The sequence below is a fragment of the Chroicocephalus ridibundus genome, chromosome 12, assembly GCF_963924245.1.
Source record: "Chroicocephalus ridibundus chromosome 12, bChrRid1.1, whole genome shotgun sequence".
Lineage (NCBI taxonomy): Eukaryota > Metazoa > Chordata > Aves > Charadriiformes > Laridae > Chroicocephalus > Chroicocephalus ridibundus.
Window position 1 is genome coordinate 16,245,609 of NC_086295.1, and position 25,228 is coordinate 16,270,836.

Below are 25,228 nucleotides of genomic sequence, written 5' to 3' on the forward strand. Positions count from 1 at the left end.
TCCATTTCAAAGCAGCACAGAACAAATCCCTAGTATTTCTTTCTCTTCCAAATGAGAAAATTAATTACATCCCATAAATGTCTACAATATAATGAGATGTAAATTTGGTGCCTCAGCGCTAGAAGCTAAGAGCAGAATTTGGCCCTAATTCACATAGCAGCGGTGACTGAAAAATAGGTTTTCCTTTATGGGAAATTTTGACTAAGTTATTTTTTATTTCAAATGGAAAAAAAAAAGATACGATCAGAACATTTTGAACTTGAATAAAGTAAGGAAATTGCTGATCCTGTAAATTCCCCTGCAGATATCAGCACATAAAGCTTTTTAATTTAAATTCTTTCAATTGGAAAATTTGGTCGCTGATAAAAGTTTTCGTGTGATAAATGTCAATTTTAACAACCGAGAACATTCTAGCCCTCCAAAATTCAACCAGCTCTACCGCTAAGTGCGCCGCTTCGTGTTTGTCACACAGCGAAAGTGAAGCAATGGAAGCAGAGAACAACGAGGGAAAACACATCTGTCCTTTCAAAAGCCTCGGAAATATTTTATGTTTCTGCAAGCCTGTCTTCCTCCCGCTGTTCTAGGATTCTTCTCAGAGCTATTCCGAGAATGTACTCAGAGCACCATGCAGTTATTTGTGCTCACCGTGTTCGTCTCCATCTGGTCCCTCAAACATTGCTCCTCAAGCATCTTAAGCACCTTCAGGTAACTCAGAGAAGACACTTTTTTTTTTTTTGCCCACATTTCTGGTTGCTGGACACAACTTTCCTTCGTGTGAGAACTCAGTTGTGGGGAAATCCCTAAGCACTCCGGGATCCAAGCTAATGCATGGATGCTTTTTGGAAAGCCGAGGTTTATCACTGTGCATGCCCTTTAGTAGGAACAGAAATCCCCAGGTGTTCTGCAGTATCATTTTGCTCGCAGACATTTTCGCGGAAACATGACAGTTTGTGAAAACCTTTTGGTTTTGCTGTATTTTTCTGTAACAGCCGAGCAACGCTCAAACTGGATTTAGTGACTTAAATGGACGTCAGAAAATTTAGGCAAGATTATCTACACGCATTTCAAATCAAATGGGGAAACTAACTGTCAGTTAGACGTCCGAAGGATTACAAGCAAAACGGCCTACACGCGCGCGAGCGCCCCGAGTATCCCAGTCTTCCAGGGTACAAGTCACTTCACTATACGCACGCTTGACAAATAACTCATCCTCTGTGTATCACCTGGCTGAGTCCTTGTACCTTTTTGCTGGCTGGCAAAGCCCAGAGGCTTGGCCACAAATGGCTGGTTTCCCCATTAAAAAATGAGCTCCTGATCCCATCTTTTCACTGTCACATACAACAGCACATACCTCAGTATAGAACATTGAAAGAGTGTCACAAACGTGCGGCTTCGTTACCTCTTTTATTGCGTACTGAGGTAAATATTAAATTCTGAATTACTACCTTTTTGAAGGCGCTTATAAATTTTCATTTGACTATCAGGGCAGAGACTGGAAAAACACATTTCTTCAAACTTCATTGCAAAAAGAGAGGCCTTGGCTGCAGAAGATTTTCTTTGATTGGTGAAGTTATTCAGTTTGAAGCAAAAAGGTTTTAACAGACCTTTTTCACTCTGGCGGGGTTTAATTTAAATGCTGAAAGACCACGTTAGTGCTATCAGCTTACTGCAGTGGTAATGCTCCTTAGCTTTGTATTCGTAAAGTGATATAATATGGTTGTATAAGTCTTCGGTGAAAAGCTGATTTTTAGTCAAATTTTATTCTCCAGCTCTAATCACCTCCGTATAAATCTGGACTTGTTGCATTATGACTTAATTAAAACTACTTTAAGACTTCTGTCTCTGCAAAAAAATGCCCCCGGATCAGGAAAGTGTACAAGCCCACGCTCACTTTTAAGTGCTTGAATAACTTCCCTCATTTTAATAGCTTACCTACGTACTCTAAAGCACATAGTTACGTGGGGTTTCGTCCCCTCGGAGTCTTACTTTATAATCCTTTATTTTAAAAAATAAAGGATTTTTAAAATCCCTTTTTAAATTGCACCACCGTGGTCTGTTCATTCTGCTGTTTCACTATGGAAAAAGAGAACTGAAGCTCTAACACTGGAAAAGTAAAACCCTGGCACAAAAATGGAGAAAAGAAAAAAATAAATAAATAAATTCAGCCTGCTTGTGGAATATACACACAACGCTGCTAGCAACAGGAGCTGCCTAGGAAATCGGACATGACGGATATTCAGGACAATCACAAGAGCACAGTATTTTAAAACAGAGCAAAGAAACAGCTGCAGTCAGTGAAGAGTTGGGATAATTTACTTGAAAGAAAGAGTCTGCAGTGTCTTAGTTCTCTCTCAGAAGAAATCTGCAATTAAATACATGGAAACTGAAAGACTTCAAATATGGCAAAAAGTATGCTATGTTCTAGACAGCACTCAAAAAAAAAAAATAAAAGAAATGCAACTTCACAATCTGTTAGTGCCTTAAATCAGAAGTAGTGAAACAAATTAATTTCTAAACTTATGATGTTTACAAAATTTTGCAGTATGTGGTTTGTGAGGAGCGGTTCCAACTCCCAACGCAGCGGTTCCCATTGCCCCACGTTTTTTGCAAATGTTTCAAGTCCTACAAAGTCAGCTCATGTTACCTCAGTATCGTCATTCTCACCTAAACTACCGCGTTTTGGGAGGCCTGCCAAGAAACACAAAATAATAAAAAGACCTCCCAAAAGAGGTATTTTTTCCAACCCGGGGGCGGTCCTGATGAGATCCTGAGAGAACGCTAAAAAACTGCCTTTATAAAAATAGACTTGGAATCACACAGAGAAATGCAAAGGGGCTGCAGTTTTGTTTCGTAGTGGGGCCTTCCCCCTCCCCCTCCACCCCACCCCCCATCATCTTTTATCATATCAGCACTCTTGAGGCCGTTAATTCAAATCTGATCATTCGGCTTCTAAAAACCCACTGACGCTCTGTCGTTTATTCCAATCCGAAATTCGCGGTGCCCCAGGCTGCAAACAGGAGCCACCTTGTCAGCAGCTGAATAGCTCAACGGTTCCTTATTTCTATCTGTCCCCTTGCACACAACGTTACCAAGTAGGCATTAAAAAAAAAAAAAAACAAAAAACACACCTCATGGCACACATGACACGCACATGGCTGTAAAACAGCCAACAAAAGTTATTAATGTACCAGTGAAATGTATAATTAAACCCTTGAAATTATAAAGGGACTTTTGAGACGTTTTGAGTAATTGTGTCCACATTCTGGTAAACTCATCTGGTTTTCGTACACGCTGTGACCAAGCTTAAGAAAAAAAGCCTTTCCTCCTCTATGTGTTTACTTTTAGCTACTCCACAAAGCTATCTCATTGTGGTGGAGTTAATCAATGGAAAACTCCGCTATTCCCTTGCTTCGGAACCGCTGAGGAGCTGCTTGTGCACATGCCCAGCATTTCTAATGATCCTTCTCGGGAACGAGCTTGCCAGATACGGGAACTCACAGTACTGAGCCCTAAACAAGCACTAAAGAGCACAACAATTTATTTTTTTTTTTAATTTTGTTTTTATTTCTTTTTCATTTATTTATTTATTTTTAATCAGCAGGTCTTTCCAGTCGTTCCCCCGTTACGTACCTTTTTCCACCTGAGCAACAGAAAAAACTAGCTACCATCAGCTCAAAATATCCCTGCCTGAAGAGTTCTGGATTGGGATGGTCCCTACAGTTTTCAAATGGGGAGAAAAAGGAGGGGCTGACGGTCAACTTCCCACCAGATTTTCTTTCAGAGCAACAGTGAAAGAGAGAAGGGGGCGGGGAAAAAAAAAATAACAAAAAAAACCCCCCAAAAAAAAACAAACCCAAAAAAACTGCACTGAGAAAAATCAGAAATTGAAATACGAAAGAATAGACTGTCCGTCCTCGTTATAATTGTGTCAGCTAAAGTTTAGTAAATGCTTCTGCCTTGCTTTCGGGAGGAGGTGATATTTAAAAGCAGGCTGCTCAGCCATCAAATGGGAGCACAAACAGCTCCAAAAGCTTTGCCTATATTATCTGCAGATCAGCCAACCAAGGGAGACCAGATGCATTTCGTTAGAGCCTGATGAATAGGACAACAGCTTACTGTTTCGGTAGGACCAAAACATTTAACCTCTTCTACGGGGCATTTAACTTCCCCCGTGTTGCTTGAACTTAAAAAGATCGTGTTTTACTGCTACATGGCACTGCAGAGATTTGTCTTCCTTTGCGCTCGAATCAGTGCTGCAAATCTATCTCACCGGTCTGGGAAGCAGTAAAGTTTTCAAACTCTCTTTACTTTGATATTTTACCTTTTTGCTCTTCTGCGTTTATTCGCTCCAGTTTTCTGTCCAACTTCAAATACTTCTTTTTCAGCGCTGCCCATGATTTAGACTGTTTTGATTCTGTTTGTTGTATCTGGCTCTTCTCTTTTTTTTTTTTTTTGTTGCAAATTTTAGTTCTGTCTACTTGCATCTGAGTTTTATCCTGAAATTATTTTAAACGTTGTAGTATCTCTCTACGCTCTTTTACTGTGTGATTTTAATGTTAATGAAGTGCATTTCCTATCCTGTGTTTTTACACTGCCTCAATTGGTTGGCTAAATTATTTCCAAGTGAGGTAAATAAAATGACTATATAATATTGTCATAAAATACTTATTTTCCTGAAGCTTTTATGACTCTTGAAAGATTTTAAGGGTTTAGATTATTTGTTTTGGAAGTAGTAATATTTCTCTTCAAACTTCTGTAATTCTGTAAAGACTGTAATTCTTTTCTAATCTGCCCTGTAAGTTCTCTCTATAGGGTGTCACAAAAAAAGTAATTGTACGCTACACATATCCAAGTGTCTCATTCTCTACCAGTATTCATAACATTCTACAATTTTGTGCAAGTTTAGCAAGCAACGGTTGCTGTACGTAGTTAGCAAGGTAAGAAATTGAGAGAGAGAATTTATGATTGCCATTTGCAATTCTAATGTTTTTCCTTTTAGCCTAAATTTCTACAGCACTTCTGTCAATTTTCTAATGACTTCAGTCACTGGAAAATTAACAATAAGATTGTTCGTTTTATTACATTTGTTATTTTCCTAAATGGATGCATTTCCAACTGTTTTCCCTGGTTTTGTCTACTTTTTTTCCCCCCCCCCGCTTTATTTCTCCGTGTATATTTTACAGCTGTGTTTCTTTTGACTTTCAGCCATAAGATGAAAGCGAAAGACAGCTCATCCTGTTCAGAAGCGCCTTTGTTGCTCTGCTGGCGTTTTCGTAGTTTCTGGGCCATCTTCTTAATATCAGAAACACTTCTGATAGAGACAGGAAGGGTTCTCTGGAGGCTTTATTTGACGGTAGAGTCTGCTCCACCCTCCCCCCCGTTTATGGTTACGCGAATTTTATTTGGAGAGTTTGATGTCTCTCTGGTCTATGTTTTGGGCAGTTTTAGTTACAGTCACTGTCAAAAAGGTCTTTTGAGGCTATTAGGGTTTTAGGGGGTGGATTTCCATGGCTTGTTTTTGGCGGTTGTTTGGGCCTTTTTTGGTTGGTTTGTTGCTTGGGGTTTTTTGGTTTTATTTGTTTGTTTTTTTTAAAGAACACATCTCTTGTTTGACTTTCCGAATGCTGAAGTTGCACTTCTCTGTGCACCTTCCACTTTACAGAAAAACTATTTTTTTTCCCTCCGTTGACGCAGACCCAGGGAGCTTTCATGAGCATTGTAGCCTAACTGCAAAAACACACAAATCATCACAGACACGGATGATAACTAGGGAAACAGGTTATTTTTTTCTTATATATGGAAAAAAACAACTCACCGAAAACTGAGGAAGGATTTTGCCAGCTTCAGTACAGGTTTTTATCTTCAGTATTCCCTTTAACGTATTAGGCACAAAGAGACTCATAAGTAGAGCTACGGGCATGAATTTGCCCCCAGTATTTTACAGGGTAAAGACCTACTAAAATCCTTGACTAGATAGTTAACATCTTGTTGATTAAGTGTGCGTGCTCCTGTGGTATACCTATTTTCATAGAAGAAATATTGTATAACTTTTTTTTTTTTTTAAGTTTTAGCGTTTCTTAAAAACAGCAACTTTAACAGAAAAACCCACCGACCTTTCGAATAGCGTTTGCTTATGAAATTTGTTTTTTCAAATCACGCCGTTTCTCTTCAATCTTTGACCCGGGTGGTTAAAATTTTATTTAATTAATTCAATTTGAGTTATAAGGAGGTAGAAGGCAGCACTGACCAGCGCCAACATAATAATTTTAACCGTTTAGCAAAACATTAAGTATGCTTTCATTCTGTCAATAGAATTATCTTAGTTAAAAATGACTAAGCTCAGTGCACGCATAGAAGCCTGTTTCTATTCTACCTGCAGAGTGGAGTTTTTACTGGATTTTGCCAGGTACTTTTCGGAGGTGTCTGTAACAGGGCTATTTCCTGTACCAGTGTAAAGCAACCCCGAAACAGCTCTGCTCGGAGCAGCTGCAGGCCCAGCATCCAGCTGCTGATGGCAGCAGGTATGTTCTTTAAGGGAAGCCCCTCTGGGAAGGCTGCCGCTGGTAGCGACACCCGTGTTTCTTGTTTCTTGGTGGTGATAATGTGTTGGCTTAAAAGAAAAATTAGGAAGGTGACCAATGCCACTGTGGGGAACCATCCACAGTGACCCACAATGAATCATCGGTTGTGACACATGATAGAATGAAATAAAGCTTTGTGCTGAGCAGATCTGGTTCACTCCTGTGATCGATTAAAAACATGAGTTAGTATTTCCTGTTGCCTTTTTTTTTTTTTTTAAACACAAAGTGGCAGAGAAGTAACTTCAAGGGGACACAATGCATGAAAAAAAGAGTACATTTCAGTTACTACATATTATATGTATAGATAGATACATATATATATATCCATAAATAATATCCACATTGATATTATTTAGGGACTCACCCTAAGCTTTTTATTTTTGGTGGTTTTTTGTTTATTTGATTTTTTAAATGGGCTGCTTCAGTAGGTCTGACTCAAAGCCAGATGCTCTGGAGACAAGTATGATTTATTTCCCTAGAGCTAAAGAGGTTTCAGAGATCTCAGGGTTTTAAAAAAAGAAGGAAAAAAAAAAAAAAGAAAAGAAATAACACATTTCGAAATAATTATGTGGAGAGGTAAGTCAAGTTGGTAAGAAAACTGTAGTGCCATAACTGTAAAAGCAACGTCTTTGCCTCCGGGATTATCGGCGAGAAGCCTGTCCCCAGCATGCCCTCGCTGAAGTGAGCATCCACGCTCCTGGCACAGATTCAGAGACTTGTAATGTCATAAACAAAACTGAAGGTCTAATCACTAGTTAGCACATAACACAGACAACAGTGTAACTTCCACCAGTTTGGCTTAGAATTTGTATTTCTCAGTTAAAAAAAAAGAGATAATATATATTAAGTTTCTATAGTAGAAAATGTAAATCAGCCCCTCACAGGTGTTCTAAAACGTAATTGTTAAGTCAGCCAGAATAGTCCAGATCTTGGAAATCTTTTTCTACCTCTGGTGACTTCATCTCATTAACCTTTTTCATCTTGCTTGAAAACCCTTCTGTCACCCCATCCTCCCTCCAACCCTGGCGGGTACGTCCAGGAACTGACACGCTCTACAGTTTCTCTTTGATATTAAGGAGATTGAGCTTTGAGAGCTCTTTTTAGACATACTTTTCCATTCCTTTGATCATTTTATGGTTTATCCAAACTCTTTCTGCTCAATTAGTGGTGTTCTTGGAGCGTCTTCCAGACATAGCCATACCAATCGCAAATAAATATTCTCTCTCCTATTGAAGTTGGTCCTATTTCCTCATTCAAGAGCTACATTAGCACTTTTGACAAGTGTTACACTGTGAGCTCATCTCCATCACAACTGCCAAACCCTTTTGGGTCATTGCATTCCAGAACAGTATTTCCCATCCTGAATGTACAATATTCATTTCTTTCTTAGATGTCTGTCCATAACTTTTTCATTCTTAGAATGTACGTTGTTTTCCTATGGGTAGTTTATCAATTAACACATATCTTCCAGACATTTGTCTTCATCTTTGTTTCCCACTTATGGCCCACACATGGGTTTCCCTTCTTCCATGAAGGAAGCTGTGCCTCGCAGGACTGTGTAGAGGTAGTCCAGCTCTCTCATTGATCTTGTGCAGATACCCAATACTGCTCTGACATCTTTTTTGCATATGGTACACGATGCCTGAGTCACCGATGCCAGGTTTTTCCACACACAGACAATGCAACCAGTATTATTTTCTATTTCCTCATTTCTGAAAGGGCACATAAGTGCAACAAATTGATTTTGCATTAAGTAGCTGCAAACCTTTATGGCTCTACCTGTTATTATTAGTCCACGTCACAGTCAGGATAACACAAGCCAGAATTGGGAGATTCTGGAAGGAATGTCCAGAAACCTCCATTTCTCCCCATGGTCATCAGTGACCACACCAGAAAGGTCTCCCCTCCCCCCCATTCAGCACTTTGCTGGCTGTGACAGGCCAACACGTGTCACCAATATGCAAGTGGTACCTTCAAGCAGAAATTATGCTTATTACCAGACAAAGATTAACACGAGTCAGAACCCTCTAGTTTAGGATGTCAAGGATATGGGCAAGCAGAAGAGTAGGATGTTTAGAAGTTCCATTATGCATGGAAAACAAATAAAAAACTTTGATCATTTTTCTTTAAACGTAGCCCTTTACTCATAGCCCTTTCAAGTTTCCCTTTTGCAGGTCCTACTGCCATCAGCTAAGGAGGAATTCCTGCCTTCTCCATGGCACCCAAGGGAAGGGGGGACCCCCTGAGGAGGTATCTCCCAGCCCTTCCCCAGCACCCCGAGCCCAGGCTACAGCTGCTCTGTATCAGAGCATCCTCGGACACCGGCAGGAAAACCACCAGCAGTGGGAAGAGGCTGCAGACCTGGCTGGTGCGCTCAGGGCCCCAACAGCCTCTCAGATATAACATCCTGGATTGATCACCAAGTCTGATCACCACAGCTGTACCCCATCTTCGATGTATGTACTACACAGTGGGAACCTCTACCATCACTACATCTATTACTCTTCGCTTTCCATCCACTGCAAATAGGTATCATATGGCACTCGGCATTTCTTCTTGTTCCATTACCTTCACCGAGGAAACTCCCTGTCCTCTGACTTTCAAGCAAGTCGATTAAAATTAATAAGCAGGAAAAGCCAGAGAGTGATTTTATTTGGTTTTACCATCAGATGTATATATATATCGACGATTGTACTTATTTATCACATTGCCATCATTGCCTGAGGGATTATTTTTGCCCAAATGATTTCTGAAGCTAATCCACCATCAGCCTCCACCAGTCATAGAGCAAATATCTCATAAATTGCCTCCTATTAAAAAAAAACAAAACAAACCAACACAAAAAAACTTCACCTTTTAAATGTCTTGGTTGTAACATAAAAACCAATTTGTTCCTGAATGTACAAATAGAACAAAACCTAAGACAATAGAAGCTTTGTAGTGAATACAAATAGTAAATCTCACGTATCCGCGTCTGTAAAGCCTGTATCTAGTCATGCCTCAGAAGAGAGTAGAAGGAAGTGTCAAAAATGTAATGCCTCCTAATCAAAACACTATGTAAGCTCTTACACTTACAGGGTAATAGAGGCATAAGTATTTCATGTAGTATTTTCTCTGGAAAGTGAATACAGAGCAACAATAGTTTCACAGGTTCCTCTTTCCTACAGTCTTCAAAGAGAGACGCTTTGCCAGCTTCCCGTCTTCTGAGAACATGCCTATCCTCCTAGAGGCAGTTCCATAGAGACGGAAAGAATTTTAACTTATATTTCTTCCAAATGATCTAAGAGAAAGATTTAAACATGCAGGAAATGAGGGACAGCCCAGAACACTTAAAGAATGCTTTATAAAGTGCCCTAAATCCCAGTACAAAGGTGGGAGTACCTTTTCAAACAATCAGAGAGTCCTGTCCCTGAGCTCCAAACAGCCTGAGGACCAGGAGAATGCTGCTCTAAAGAAATTTTAAAAGGATAAAAATTATAAGATGTTGATGTTAGTAAAAATAGATCAGAATACTAGAATTACTTAGCAACAAGAAGCAAAATTATAATCTGTGGCAGGCAGATTAAATTCCAAGTAGGGCCTGTAGAGTGCACGGGGCATAAGCCACCCTAAAAATGCTATTACACAATTACATACGACTTGAACATAAACCAAAATAACACAGAAAAAGGAAAAGTTTCCCAAAAAAATTATTCCATTCACTCTTGGAGCAAAACCAGATATTAAAAACACTTTACCTTCCACCAGTCAAGTGGTCTAAATAACTTGCCACAAAGAATTTAACGTGCTGGTTGTTGAACAGGGAGCTTCTCGTGACTGAGATGCACATCCAGCGTTGAGTAAGAGGAGTACTCCTTCCACCTGCAGTTCTTAAGGCAGGAATCAGGATTCCTTCTGTAATAAGTTGATTGATTGATTGATCGATTGATCCATCCAACCAACCAACCACAGCCCCAGGGTTTCATCCCATACTGGTGGAATCCTTGAAGGAAGGCTAGATAATCAGTTTAAAGTAGGTGCTAACTCTTAAGCTGGTGAAGCTGGGTGGGAAGCTCAATTTCAATAACTTAAATGACTAGGTGGACAATAAGGCCATTATATGTGCATTAGCTTGACTCAGACCCTAGAAAAATTTTGGAGTAGAAAACAGAGAACTTGTTTAAAAATTACTAGAGTGGAGTAAGGAAATTATTTGGGAGAATAATTTGGGAAATATTTTGGGAAATATTTGGGAAATTATTTGTCTCTAGAGGAACACCGCCTCTGCTTCTAATGAAACGTTAGAAAACTGAACAAAAGAGCCATGTGATTAACAGAAGAACTGGGAGAAAAGTAATTTATACTTAGTAATTCCATGGGCTCAACCTGTTCACCTGGCTGGGAGAATATTAGAAAGCTATCTGCTCACCCAAGCACCTCTTGGGAGGGGGAAAGAAAAATAAAACAAAGGCATTTTTCACAGCGAAGAGGAAGGTTTGGACAGATTCGGTTCCTAGAAACTGAAACAAGATAAATTTAAGGTAACAAGTTACCAGACACTTTATCACTTGGTTTAATTTAGAATTAAGCAGTGAAGGCAGGGTCTGTAGCCTGCCACGGAAGGAGTCAGACCATATGATCGCAACGGTCCTTTTTGCTGTTGTAAGCCTGTAGCTTCATTACAGCTTTGCTCTCTCCTAGATATTTGGCAGCACGTTGTTTATCCAGGGGCTTCTGGCTACTTTCCCAAGAGCTCTTCTAAATCGTCAGTTCAACAGTCACTTCTAAATCCATTGTAAACATATAGTAACGAGCATAGCAGCTCTGTTACAGGCAGTATCCATGGAACAATTTACAAGAACCACGTCGTTCATACTGGTCACTACAAACAGGCATAAAAATTATTGATTCCCTGTGCCTTTTCCACTTGGGTAGAACAACAGCTCCTGTCATTCAGAGTTGCTTTTTTTGACGTTAGTTGTGTCTACGTATTTCTATTATTTCAGTCTATTTTTAGTTTTAAAATTCACTCCATCCTCAATTGTGGCATCTAGCGTCTGTATGCAAAGTGAGACAAGGACCCAAACCTTTGATTTATATGCACCATCACACTGGGTAGTTTTTAAGAGAGTGTAGTTTTGTCTGGGTTTGGGGGTGTTTTTTTAATCTGCGTTAGTTTTGAATATGAGAAGTAACATAGCAGACTTGACTGACAGACATATGTCTAATTCATTCCTAAACATCTCTACCTTGGACAATGAATAATTATCTTCAGGCGAGCTGTCTCAGTGCTTCCATATCCTGAACATCAGAAAGGTTTTCCTTATGTCTCATCTCAACCTTTCCTCCTGTAATTCCAGCCGCCGCTCATTGCCATGTCCATCCTCAACAAGGAATGCAGCATCTGAGCCAATGGGGGTGGCTCTGAATGAGCGACAGAAGGGAGGAGAGCACGCAGCGTAATTTATAGGGAGTTATAGGAACTGTGATGGACAAGCTTTTCTTCTAATAAGACTCTTCCTTTTTAGTCCAAACATAGTTGACCTCCGAAGCCCAGTGAGTCTTGGCTTCTAGCTGCCAGAAAGAGTGATTCTCACCCTTTTTACCACCCAGAAATTCGAACTATGATGGCACAGTGGACTTAGCTAAATATCCTCAAGATGGAAATTTATTTTCTTCCTTTTCAGCCCAACTGAGCACAAATGGTTTTGGTCTAAACAGCGTGATATGTGGCCTAATTACAGGGACTTTGATAGATGAGTGTAGCTGCAGAGAGAAAAACACATCCAGGGTGGTTTGAAAGAGTCTGTGCCAAGCTATCCCCTCCCTTACAGACACACAGAGAGAGTAAAAAATTACTGAATTTGTATATATCTACAAAAATAATACACACAGCATCTGTAAATCAGGGATTTTCAATATATACAAGCCCAATTATCCCTGCCATTCCATATTCCTGCACATGGCAAATCTTTTTAGATAGTCTGTGTGACTTGTTTGTCTTTCTTAACTGCTCAGTAGTTGTCAAGAAGCCCCAAGCAGTTTGAGGTCCTAAGAAGGGACAATGCAGTCTGTACGACTTTTGCAACTGCATCTGTGTGTATGGTTATCAGACGCAGATAAAGAGCCCACTTTCTTTCGTTGATCAAATTATGACTATACTTAACAGGAATAGACTATATGAATATTCTTAACAGGAAGAGCATTCATACTGTTGCTTTTGTAATATATATGCATGATGAGAGATACCCAAAGGCATGAAAGCTGTAAAGCCTCCTGCTTCAGTTAATGAAATGCGTGTTGCCCCAGACTTTGAGACCACCACCCATCCAGAATTGGAGCACTGCAGGCCTCCAGGATTTAGGGACTTGAAGGGACGTAAGGGACTGTTATGTTATTCTTTGTTTAATGAAGGGACAGGTAACATTAGGCACGAGAAGAATAAAGCTCAAAGTCAGTACAACTGAGTTTACTGCAGAGATGGAACATGTCTCAGATACTCTAAGAATTGCCTTCCTTTTTCAAAGTAAAGAGGGAAGCTTGAAACCATTTTCACAGCAGCTTATTTTACTTTTATTGAAAATACAATTAAACAGTTAAATGCAACCAAGAAAATGAGGGAATCATAGAATCACAGAATAGTTTGGGCTGGAAGGGACCTTCAAAGGCCGTCTAGTCCAACCCCCTGCCATCCGCAGGGGCATCTTCAACTAAAGCAGGTGGCTCAAATCCCTGTCCAATCTGACCTGGAATCTTTCCAGGGATGGAGCATCTACCACCTCTCTGAGCAACCTGGGCCATTGTCTCACCACCCTCACAGTAAAAAATTTCTTCCTTATATCTAGTCTAAATCTACCCTTTTTTAGTCTAAAGCCATTAGCCCTTGTCTTATTGCAACAGACCCTGCTAAAAAGTTTGTCCCCATCTCTCCTGGAGCCTCTTTAAGGACCGGAAAGGGCTCTAAGGTCTCCCCGGAGCCTTCTCTTCTCCAGGCTGAACCCCTCCAGCTCTCCCAGCCTGTCCTCACAGCAGAGGGGCTCCAGCCCTCCCAGCAGCTCCGTGGCCTCTGCTGGACCCGCTCCAACAGCTCCATAATGATATATGTTAGTAAGATGCTTTTAAAACTGTGCAGTTAGATGTAATAAGCATTGTTTTTAGACATAGAAAAAGATCCTTTTTCCTGATAATTTTTAGGCTTATCACAAGCGTAAATAAAATGTTCTCACATTTTTCATGAACATGTATGAGGGAATGGAGGCCCACACCAATTTCCTTGTTAAGTCATGTCAGGTGGAGTATGAAGAAATTGGGCGTATGGGACAGTGTCATTGGAGATATTGCTAGATCACATGATATGTCAAGCAGTTTGTAATCATTGTGTTATTCTTTGCTGGCATCCATTCTAATTTAAATGCATTTTTGCTCCACATGGGTGACCAAAATTGGACACAATACTCTAAATGAAGATTGGTATCCCGCACGCAATATTAAATGCTTTCATATTTCTGTTACAAATACTTCTCTTGATACACCCTCGAATTGAATTTACTAGTTTGCTTTTTTCACAGCTGCATCACATTTTCACTCTTGGTCATGCTGTAAGCAATATATCCAGTTCTTCCCCTTCTATCATTTGAAACTCAGAAGTCATTAACTTCAGAAATTTTTTTTGCTCTCAAGCTTAACTGTTTGAACTTGGCCTCTGCACTGTTGCATCTCATCCAGTTTCACTGCTTCGTTCCTCAGCATTACCCAGCTGCAGATGAGGAGGACAAGGTAGGGAAACCATGAGAGAGTGCAAAAGGAAAAAGAACTAAATGCACAAAAGGCAAGAGAAATTTTTCTAAAGGAAACTTCGTGTCAAAAGCAACAGGGCACAGTGGATCACTGAAAATGAAAAAAAAATGCCACCCCAAAGGCAGAACCAGAAAACGGAAATGAAAGGAGTAGGGGAGCAAGAAGGGTAGACTGAGTTCATTAACTTAAAAAAAATGTTAAAGTTAAAATTGCACAGAAACTTAACAAACTGCATCAAACACTACAGAAATCTCTCTGGTGCACTTATCTCCGTAAACACATACAATTCATCGTAGTAAACTGATGGTGGGTTTGGTACAGAGAAACTAGAGAAAAGACAGTGCCCCTTGTGCTCAGCCCCTATAGTTGGGAATGAAAAAATAATTACACAAAAGACCAGAGAAAAGAGTCTGGAAGAAAGAACAAAAGGAATGAGAATGAATTGAGAGAAGCCCTCCAATGACACTTGCCAGTTTGTCTTTGGTCAATAGTATTTTATAGCTTGTTTTCAATTTAAAGGAGAAAAGAAGCAGAAATTTTGATGTAACACGCTGGCATCCCATAAAAATTTTACTTGTGTCATGTCATATCATTTTTTTAAAAGTGCCGTAAGATTGCACTGTTGTTTTGGCAGTGTTAAGTTGGTGGTTGGACTTGATGGTCTTAAAGGTCCTTTCCAACCTAGATGATTCTATGATTTTATACAGGTAAATAAGGATTTAAACCGATTTTACAGAAAGAGAAAGGTGAGCTCTTGCGACCACCTGTCCACAGCAGAGGGGAACTGGGTGTCCTGCCATCACACCATGCTCCACGCGAGGGTCCTGAAAAGCAGGAGCACGTGCTTTTCTGGCAGCAGGTTGGGCAGATCGATGAAACCCCTAAGCAAAGGGTATGGAAGCACTGAGCTTCACATGCAATTCTGGCTCCAGGGTAATTTCTAGAAAGCCTGCTGGAGCACCTCTCCTATGAAGGTTGTTCAGCCTGGAGAAGAGAAGGCTCGGGGGAGACATTAGAGCCCCTTCCGGTCCCTAAAGGGGCTCCGGGCTTTCCAAGGCCAGGGGCTTTGGGCAACCTGGTCTAGTGGCAGGTGTCCCTGCCCATGAAAGGGCGGTTGGAACTAGATGAGCTCTAACGTCCCTTGCGACCCAAACCATTCTATGATTCTATGATTTAGGCTGGAGGAGAAATCCAGGTGGTAGCATTAAGTAGAGGTATTAGAGGAGAACTATAAAAACAGTCTCAACGACTACTCTTAAAATAAAGAAGGCTTGGATCTAAATTTGTCTGAAGCGTGGAAAAGGTTGCTTTTCAGCTGCAGACATGTCTGTCTTCATAGACAGCGCACAGATCATTTTTTAACCACACTGAGGTTAGACCCAAGCACCACAACTACGCGCTTTGCGTTTTTTTCAACCAGCCAAAATGCAAAGGTAGAAGATCAAATAACAAACGAGGTAGCAGGCTGGAACAGACTCTTTAAACATGGAGCTGGTTTTCTACGATCGCAGGCAATTTTTTAAAAGCGAATCAGAAAAGTTAAGTTAGAATGGAAGATGCCCAGAAAAAACTAGACAAATGGGACAATCAAATAGCGATAATTCCCCTGGCCCTTGACTAACACGAAATAGATAGTTTGAGAAAATAAAAATAAAAAAAGTCAACAATTGTTGGCTTTTATAAATATGTAATCATGTTCAGAAAAACACAATGGCTGTTATGGTTTGCGTAAAATGCATTTGCGCAATGTTTTTTACAGTTATAAATGAGGGATCCACATAAACGTAAATCTGAATTCCTGATTCAATGTCAAACCTTGTTGGTAAGTGGAATTAACATTGCTCTCATGGCTTCCAGAACAGCCGAGTTTGGCAGAACTCAAATGCTGTGGTAATTATAAATGCAAGTGATTTGAATGGGTGAAAAACAAACCCTGCCAAGATATGCCTGTGAAAACAGATGCAAACAGTAGGGCTGGCAGTAGCGAGGGAAGTTCTCTCCAGGGAATGTGGTGGTATTTATTATCCTACATCTAGCTGCCCTGAAGAAAAGAGGAAAACTTATAGAGTATTTTGAGGATTTCGTATTAGGATGAGTAGCAGATGGTGGTATAAGGTGTATTTTGCATAGGAAACAGCCTTTTATACTGACCCTGCACTTAAGGTGAAAGGGAGGGGGTGGATGTGCGCATGAGGGGGCCCACTGTCATTCGTCTTTGCCAGGGTAGTGACCATAAAAGTACTTTTGCTCTGGTGATTATGGGTCGGTGGTGAGGTTATGAGTATGTTTAGGTGAAAGTAGCCCATTCAGCATCACATACATGGGGGAACTGGGATCGGCGGAGACACACTGGAGTTCAGCAGCCAACCAGTGTGAATCACAGCACTCAACTCTCGATGCGAAGACACCCTGGAGGCACTGCTTGAGGCCACCCGAGACTACACCGGACAGCGTGAGGACAGTGGTGCTGCTGGCACGCTTCTGGCACTGCCACGTTGCACCACCTACAAGGAGAATACGGCCATTGGGTCTCAGCCGCAGGGGGTGTCCTGGGCGTCCCCTCGAGCTTCACGCCTCTGTGCGGAGCACACTGGTTGGGATGCTACCTCACCAGTGAAGGATCTGCAGCAGTGGGTTAGCAGACTCAGTAGCATCCAGAAGGACAAGGAGACAGTCACCAGAGACACCTCCTGGACATGGAGGTCCCCGTCTGCCAAACTCCAAAGGTCTGTTGCTCGCTGGGGGCTGAAATTTGGGAAGTGGCAGAGATACTGCCAAGGCTCCTCTGGACCCTCATGCTATACCTGTCACTGCCCAACCACACAGCCAACAAAAACACAGCCAAGGGAGGCTTTGGGCATATCCAGAGTGATCAAGCAGTCAGTGGATCAGAGGTATATAAAAAGATGAAGTACTTGATGTCTTCCCCAGACTGGTCAGGTCTGCTTTTGGCCTGAGCCTGGAGGCAGAGCCTCTGGGAACCTGGTGTTACCCACTGCAGGGAAAGGTACAGCGCAGAGAGCCCTTAAACTGGCTGGACACAGAAAAGTCCATGGGACCAAGCAGAGTGCGTCCCAGGGTGCTGAGATGCTGGTTGATGCTACTGCCAGGCTGCTCACTTTGAGAGGTCATGGCAACTGTGGGAGGCTCCTCATGCCCGGAAAAAGGAAACATCACAGCCATCTTCAAAAAGGGCAAGAAGAGGATCCACAGGACTACAGGTCAGCCGGGCTGACATGCGTCTTTGGGAAGAGGGTAGAGGAAATACTCCTTGAAGTCATTTCCAGCCACGGGAAGGACAAAAAAGGAATTGCGAAGAGTAAGCATGGATTTACCAAAGGCAAACCATTCCTGACCAACCTGATTGCCTGAATAGCTTTTAAATTTTTGTAGCTATCTTAGGGAATTGTGCCAGGAATTAAAACAGCTCTTATGGTTGTTGCATGTATACATCTTTCCATTATATCAAGCCGCACCAGACATCTCAACATCTTTCAAGGCATCCACTGATTCTTGCCTTTTCCCTTGCGTTCCCTCTTTTTCTGTCCTATCCTTTTCAAAACGGGAGCACGGCAGCAGAGCGTAAGTGAAGATTTGTCAGCCAGTTACTGAGCAGCGTAACACAGTTTTCAGTATTTTATATTCCTTTGTTCATGTACTTTAATGTTTTCTTATTCTAAGCAGCTGTTTTCAGCTTTTTATAATGATGCAGGTTTGTTTGTGAGTCGGTCCAGATTTGTCAGACCTCCTAAGAAAATTTCAACTTGTCCCTTCCAGTGTTTATGGCAGACTTTATGTATGAATGTCTCAAACTGTTCACTCTGCTGTTGTATGAGGATAAATCTCCAAATAGAGTGAAATCATCTGTGACAAGAAATGAGTTCCCCTCAAAAGTGTTGAACGTACGGGGTATTTCAGGGGAAATCAAATTTCTTCATGAAAGCTTTTAACATGACACTATGGAAAATAGATTAAAAAGAGACAAAAGCTGTTTCACATCATCCGTCATTTTCCAAATGTACATCCAGGAAAAAGGCTCGTGAGAGCTAACAATTGGGGTAAGTATTAAAATACTTTATTTACATATCAAACATAACAGGCCAAAGCACAGAGGAAATGGCACGGAAAAGGGTACTGCCATCTCTGATGACAGTCAGCAAACTTTTAAACGGTTGGTTTTGTTTTTAAATGTACTTCTGTCATTCCCTTGACAATACAGGGCACTGCCACACGTTAACCATTTACTTACACAATTTGCTGAACTGCAGCTAAGGGTCAGCACTAACATTCAGCGGGATTTCAGCGCTGTGCGAGACTAAGTCCCCATAAACAATTAAAAAAAAATGTTAAAGTTCTCCTAGTACATTTTAGCTTCATTAAAGCAATAAAGGGGAACCCTCTAAAGATACTACTATTTAAGCAATTTACCTCTACGTTGTTAGGAGGTCAATAGGAAAATAAACTCTTTTAAAATGAAGTGTTTGTTCCAAAGCAAATGTGAAGCATGCTGGAGCCAAGGAACACGGTTTGATTGCCTTAAACAGCCTCTGATGAGTCACAGAAAGAAAATGAGGAAAATAATGGTCAAAATTGGAAAGTAAACATGTCTTTAATGCCAGAATAACCAACAAAGCAAACATGGGCAAGAGTTTCGTGATACGATGCAAAAGATGAAACTCAAGATTACATGCACCTTTTTCTCATCTTCACTTCCAGTTCCACTTTCCACCTCTCTCACCTTTTCATGGGCTCTGCTGCACACATCTAGCAGACTCTGTTGCTCTGCGGAGTGTTACCTTCCTAACCAGTTGGTATAGTTTTCAGATGAAAAGCATATTCACCAGTATATGCATTTTCCAGGTTCAAGCAGTCGCTCAAAGGCTGTAAAATTCCTACCACTTCAGTGCTTTTGGCAAAAAAAGAACACACGTGCATAAGAATTGAAATGAACACCTGCAGCTAGGTTTGCATTTTAACACTAGAGCGTGTTCATAGAATCATAGAATCTTCACGGTTGGAAAGGACCTTTGAGATCACCGAGTCCAACCAAACAACCTACAATCTCTGCCGCTAGAGCATGCCCTGAAGTGCCACATCTCGACGTTTCTTAAACACCTCTAGGGATGGTGACTCAACCCCCTCCCTGGGCAGGCTGTTCCAGTGCCTGACCACTCTTGCAGTAAAGTCATTCGTCCTAATATCTAACCTAAACCTCCCCTGCCACAGCTCCAGACCATTTCCTCTGGTCCTGTCATTATTCACCTGGGAGAAGAGGCCAACACCCACCTCTCTCCAACCTCCTTTCAGGGAGTTGTAGAGGGCAATGAGGTCTCCCCTCAGCCTCCACTTCTCCAAGCTAAACATGCCCAGCTCCCTCAGCCTCTCCTCATATGCCCTGGTCTCCAGAGCCCTCACCAGCCTGGTAGCTCTCCTCTGGACACGCTCCAGCACCTCAATGTCCCTCTTGTACAGAGAGACACAGAACTGAACACAGCACTCGAGGTGAGGCCTCACCAGTGCCCAGTACAGAGGCACCATCCCTTCCCTGCTCCTGCTGGCCACACTATTCCTGATACAAGCCAGAAAGCTGTTGGCCTTCTTGGCCACCTGGGCACACTGCTGGCTCATGTGAAGCTGGCCATCCACCAGCACCCCCAGGTCCTTTTCTGCTGGGCAGCTTTCCAGCCACTCTGCCCCAAGCCTGTAGCGTTGCTTGGGGTTGGTGTGACCGAAATGCAGGACCCGGCACTTGGCCTTATTAAACCTCATACAGTTGGCCTTGGCCCATCGATCCGGCCTGTCCAGCTCCCTCTGTAGAGCCTTCCTACCCTCAAGCAGATCAACACTCCCACCTGGTTTGGTGTCATCTGCAATCTTACTGAGGGTGCACTCAATCCCCTCATCCAGATCATCGATAAAAATATTAAACAAAACTGGCCCCAAAACTGATCCTTGAGGGACACCACTGGTGACCGGCCGCCGAGAGGATTTCACCCCATTAATCACAACTCTCTGGGCACGGCCATCCAGATGTCACTCAGATGTCACTCTGTTTGAAGTGAACAGATGCAAGTTGTCAAACTACTATTTTATTACATTTGCACAGGCGCAATTGCATTCATTGGCAGTTTTGCTGAGATAAGGACAAGGAAATACAGTGGAAATAACATTTTGGTCCAGAAGAATTTTATTTAAACAGTACTTTGGGGGCATGTTGACATTGTCTCCAGCAGACAGTTTATGTGCCAGCTACGCCAATACTCCAGATGGGCAGCACACACTGATCTGAAGATCGTAGGTATGTTGTAGAGCATATTCTGCAACTGGGCTAAAAAGCTGCTTAAAAAAGCAAAGTCTACAGTGTGAACACCTCTATGTGCAAATCTAAACAGCTTACGGCTCACAGCTTGCTCTCGTCACTCCAGCTCAGAGCATGGAAAGAATTAGAGCCCTAACGTCTATATCTACCTGTCATAGGCATTCCCTGTATCATAGAATCACAGAATGGTTTGGGGGTTGGAAGGGACTTTTAAAGGCCATCTCGTTCCACCCCCTGCCCTGGGCAGGGGCACCTCCCACCAGCCCAGGCTGCTCCAAGCCCCGTCCAACCTGGCCTTGAACCCCTCCAGGGATGGGGCAGCCACAGCTTCTCTGGGCAACCTGGGTCAGTGTCTTACCACCCTCAGCGTAAAAAATTTCTTCCTTCCCTATAGGCCTAGATCCTGCAAAAATTAGTATAATAAGTGTCAAGCAAGCTAAGATTTTTAAGTGATATCTTTTGTTTGACCAACTGCATATTTGGAAAATGTAGACAAGCTTTGGGGAACGCAAGCCATTATTCATCTCTTTTTTTTGAATTTTAAACATACACCTAGAATATGAACATCACCAGGAATACTCAGGTTAGTAAAATTACAGAAAAAGAAGCTCTAATTTTGACCTGAATGGTTATGATTATGACCTAAATGGTTATCTAAAAAGCAAGTGTAACACAGTCTCAGTTTTCAGTGATTAGATTGAAGCTCTTCCAATGCAGAAATTCTTCATCTTTTAACTCTCCAGTAATTAAGTCACTACAACGAGATTAATTGCTCCAAGTATTTGGTTTCACTCCCTCTTTTTACTGCTACTAGTAGCTTTTCACTGACAAAAAGCCACCAATAAATCAGGAGGCTGGCAGTGCCTCTGGGGGAAGGCTCCCATAACTCTGACACAGCGTGAAACTAATGCCCATGGAAATAAAAATCAACTTTGAATTTCAACAGTGTTAAGGATCTACAAGAAAAGGAGCCTGGGATGGTGCTACGCTCTGTGTACCCTGGGTGGCTGCACTGCGTCACAGCAGGGTTGGCCACGACCAATGGCCTTCTTCCAAGGTGTATGGCCAACACTCCACAAAGCTCAGTTTTCTCCATAAGTATGCTCAAATCCCATAGACTTTGTTGCATCTTAGAAGTTATCAAGTACAAACTAAGCCCTAAGGCCCATAAATGCTTTACAGTGCTGAGCTGTCTATAATATGCTTGAGTTACCGCTGTGATTCACTATGGGATCACAGAGCAGCCACGTCAGGGTATCATAAAAGAAGATATTTCTTCATGACTTATTTTTAAATGGAAAAAACTATTAGGAAACATAATTTGTGTGTGTGTTTTTTTTTTTTAATTATCATTATTTTTCTAGGTTTTCTAGCATAAAATTGTAAACAAGATTTTCTGGGAAAAATGTGATGATGTGACTGAGCTATCAAATGTGACAGCAGTTCTCTTCCCCTTGGTCGTACAGCACTGTAAAGCTCAGTGGGGGGAACTCACAGCTTTTGGGAAAACAAGCCTTTTGAGAATAGAATCGAGAAACAAAGACCATCTAAAAGAGTTATTCTTGAGATAGCATTTTTCCACTCAGGCATCTGCAGTCTTACACATTCTGGTATCAGAGGCAAAGTGCTGGAAACAAAAGAATCGTCGAAAGTATGTTGCTAAAGCTGCACCACATGACGGAAAGCCATTGTTGAGATTCCTATCCTTGCATCTCTTCTACATGCAGGTTTTGACCGACTTTGGTTTTCATGACAATGGAATTTTTCCTCCCCAGGATGGAAAGCAAGAACCTCTTCCTAAGCCTATTGCTCTGCTACAGTTTGCTCAGAGCTGCCGGTTCTCACATGGTAATAGAAGAGAAGACGGAATGCACCCTGCCAAGGAGCAACAAAATGAGCCTCCAAGATCTCCCACCGATCTCCATAGTAGGTTAGTAAAAGCTGCCATTCGGTGCCAAATTAACAAGATTTGAAGAAAATACAATTATTGATTGATATGGGTTATTTTGATAGCTTACTGCAACATTGCAATTTAATACAAATGATTTAGTAGCGGCAATGCAGCCACAGCATCCGAGAATGACAATGTGGGAAACCACAGATTAGAGTATTAAAAAAACCAAACATCAGGCAACTTACTTTAGTTTTACAGATTTCACTTCAGGTCCTATCATACTGTAAGGTTTTTTATATTGAAGATAAGTGTTTTTCTGTTAATATGGGCATTCATCTTCCTTTGAAAGACTAGTGCAAATAGAAAAAGTGAACATGACTTTCTGGGTTTTTAGGATCCGCTCTTGTGGCAGAGAAATCAGCAGTTCTCCAAGGTATTAATATAACCTCGATTTACCTGTGTGCCAAGCAATCTTCAACCAGGGGGAGAAAAGAGCACTGCAAGGGAGAGCCAGAGGTCACCCCTTTATCCAAGACAGGACCAGCTTGTCCCTTCCATTACCAGCAGGTGACCATCTGCCCTGTTAGAGAAGAACCATGTTGGGGCAACGCTTAACTCTTTTCTTCACAAACTTTTTTCCTAGTGTCTGCCCTGACTCTTGCAACATAATTTAGGCCAACTTTTTTCTTTCAAGAAACTTACAGGTATTTGGGGACAATTAGCTGCAGATTGTCATTCATAACTGTGTCAAAATTTTAATAATTCAAAAAAAACAAAGCTTCTCTTTTTTAGCTCCTTTCTGTAGGCTTTCAGGGCTTTTGCTTAAAGCAGGTTGGTTTCTTACCTTGTTTCCTGCATTTTCTCTGCACTCTTGCTCAGGAGAGCGTTTCTTGAAGGAGAAACCATTCCCCCACACGTGCATTTCCAATGAAATCTGAACCGCTGAATCTTGAGTTAACTCAAGGTTGTTTGACCACAAGTTTATTAAAGCTTGTGCTGTTCTGCAGCCTCCCAAGCCATATCATTTCATGGTCCTTGCAATCCTAGATGCCTTCAGTCTCACGTTTCCAATGATTTTTTTATTCCAATTAAAATCAGAGACATAAAACACATTCCCTTCAACTTGTTTATCTTCTCGCACGCACCCGTGCCGTAAACATGGCAGATAAGCTACATCATCCCATCTTGCTTTGCCAACAGACACCCAAGACAGCAAAACCCCCCTAATGCTGACAGGTTCTCATGCTTTGGATGCTACTGCGATGCCTCACAAAAACCCATCCTTCCTCTCTGCCCCCTTTGGTGACCTGCAAGAGCATCCCTGTAGCCTCACCGCTCCGTGGTGAAGCCTGGCTGCGCCGCTTTCCCATTTCATAGTCAACAGAGAGACGACATAATTAGCCAAGGTAAGGAAAGAAATCCACAGCAGACCAAGGGGCTGAACAGCGTAACCTCCGGCTCACCCTTACACCCGTTCTTCTCCTGCATGCATACAAACAGAATGACTATTTGACGCTGAAAACGCAAGAGTAATTCAAAAGAGTAGATCTTGGCATAACGCTCACCTCTTCCGTAGTCCTGCTTGTCCTTGCTGACTGTTCCAAAAAGGAAAATACGGATGCAAAACCCCCTGTAACACCGTTGGCCAGGGCTGCTCCCACTTTCTCGGGGCACAAGGCATTTCCAGAGGTATCCCAAGGCCTTCCTGCAGCCCATTCATTCAAAGGTGAGAGGCCAGTCTGATCCTCCACTGCCCCATGCCAAAAGAAAATTGAAAAAATACAAAGTGAGTAATAAAACTGAGACGAATCATTCCCCTTTTTCTCATTCAATAGAATCTGACCTAGGTTTTGAAATAGTTCATTTTGGAGCTGATGTGGCACGTGCTCAAACCTTTCTGGGTTTTATTTCAGACAACCAGAAGCCACATCACCTCTAGCACTTATTAGCTAAAATAATTGAATTATAACTTGATAACCTACATATAAATTCATCAAAAGTGTGCATTAATGCATGGCATATGAAGAGCAGTTGAAAGTCCCTAGCCATTGCCTTTCAAATGGGTGGGGAAAGAAGGTGCAGGAGAAAGGACACGCTCTGATGTTGTTTTGGGGTTCGGGTTACCAGACCAAGGGACCTTCCAGCCCTGCTGAGAGCAGGGGGATGATGGCAGATCTCATCATTTTCACCAAAGCAAGCTGGGAATAATGTCACCTGCCTCACGCCAGCGTCTTGTGGGACATAACTGGAGGCCCACCCTTTTCCCCTGATTTTTGCCGGGCTCTGTGCTTTACGTGGCATCTGGATGAAGATGTGGAGCCATGCCCTTCATGGCACTGGCTGCTGAAATGAGTGGAAAGAATTGTTGGAGGAAGAGAGAGGCTGCCTTGGAGATGGTCCTGCAGAGGATGGAAAGAGGGAGAAACGGGAGAAACTAATGGGAACAGGGGAGAGCAGGCGTAAAAAGCAGCGAGGAGAAGGCAGGGCGGGCGCAGAGGTGGCTCCTCCAGCCCCAGAGAAACCCTGCAGGACCCAGGGGGGACAATGGTGCCACAAATAGTAATATTTATTATAACAACAGCATCATGGCAAAAGGCTGACAGGCTGGTCTGTCCCGTCACCGCCACAGAAACAACTAATTTAGAGTAAATATTAAGA

The 25,228-nt window shown here is 42.0% G+C and overlaps 1 protein-coding gene across 3 annotated transcripts in view; it reads left to right on the plus strand.

Annotated features, from left to right (window-relative positions):
* The first annotated feature begins 4,004 nt into the window (after nucleotides 1-4,004).
* The window catches only part of ASIP (agouti signaling protein), a 28,928-nt gene continuing 7,704 nt past the window's right edge, over nucleotides 4,005-25,228 (plus strand). The window contains exons 1-2 of one of the 3 annotated variants that reach the window (XM_063350002.1): nucleotides 4,005-4,123; nucleotides 22,452-22,606. In XM_063350002.1, the coding sequence (XP_063206072.1) occupies nucleotides 22,453-22,606 (154 nt within the window). In that variant the 5' untranslated portion in view covers nucleotides 4,005-4,123; nucleotide 22,452. Of the gene's footprint in view, nucleotides 4,124-4,218; nucleotides 4,273-22,403; nucleotides 22,607-25,228 lie in introns of those variants that run through there. The other 2 variants (XM_063350000.1, XM_063350001.1) reach the window with 2 other exon arrangements.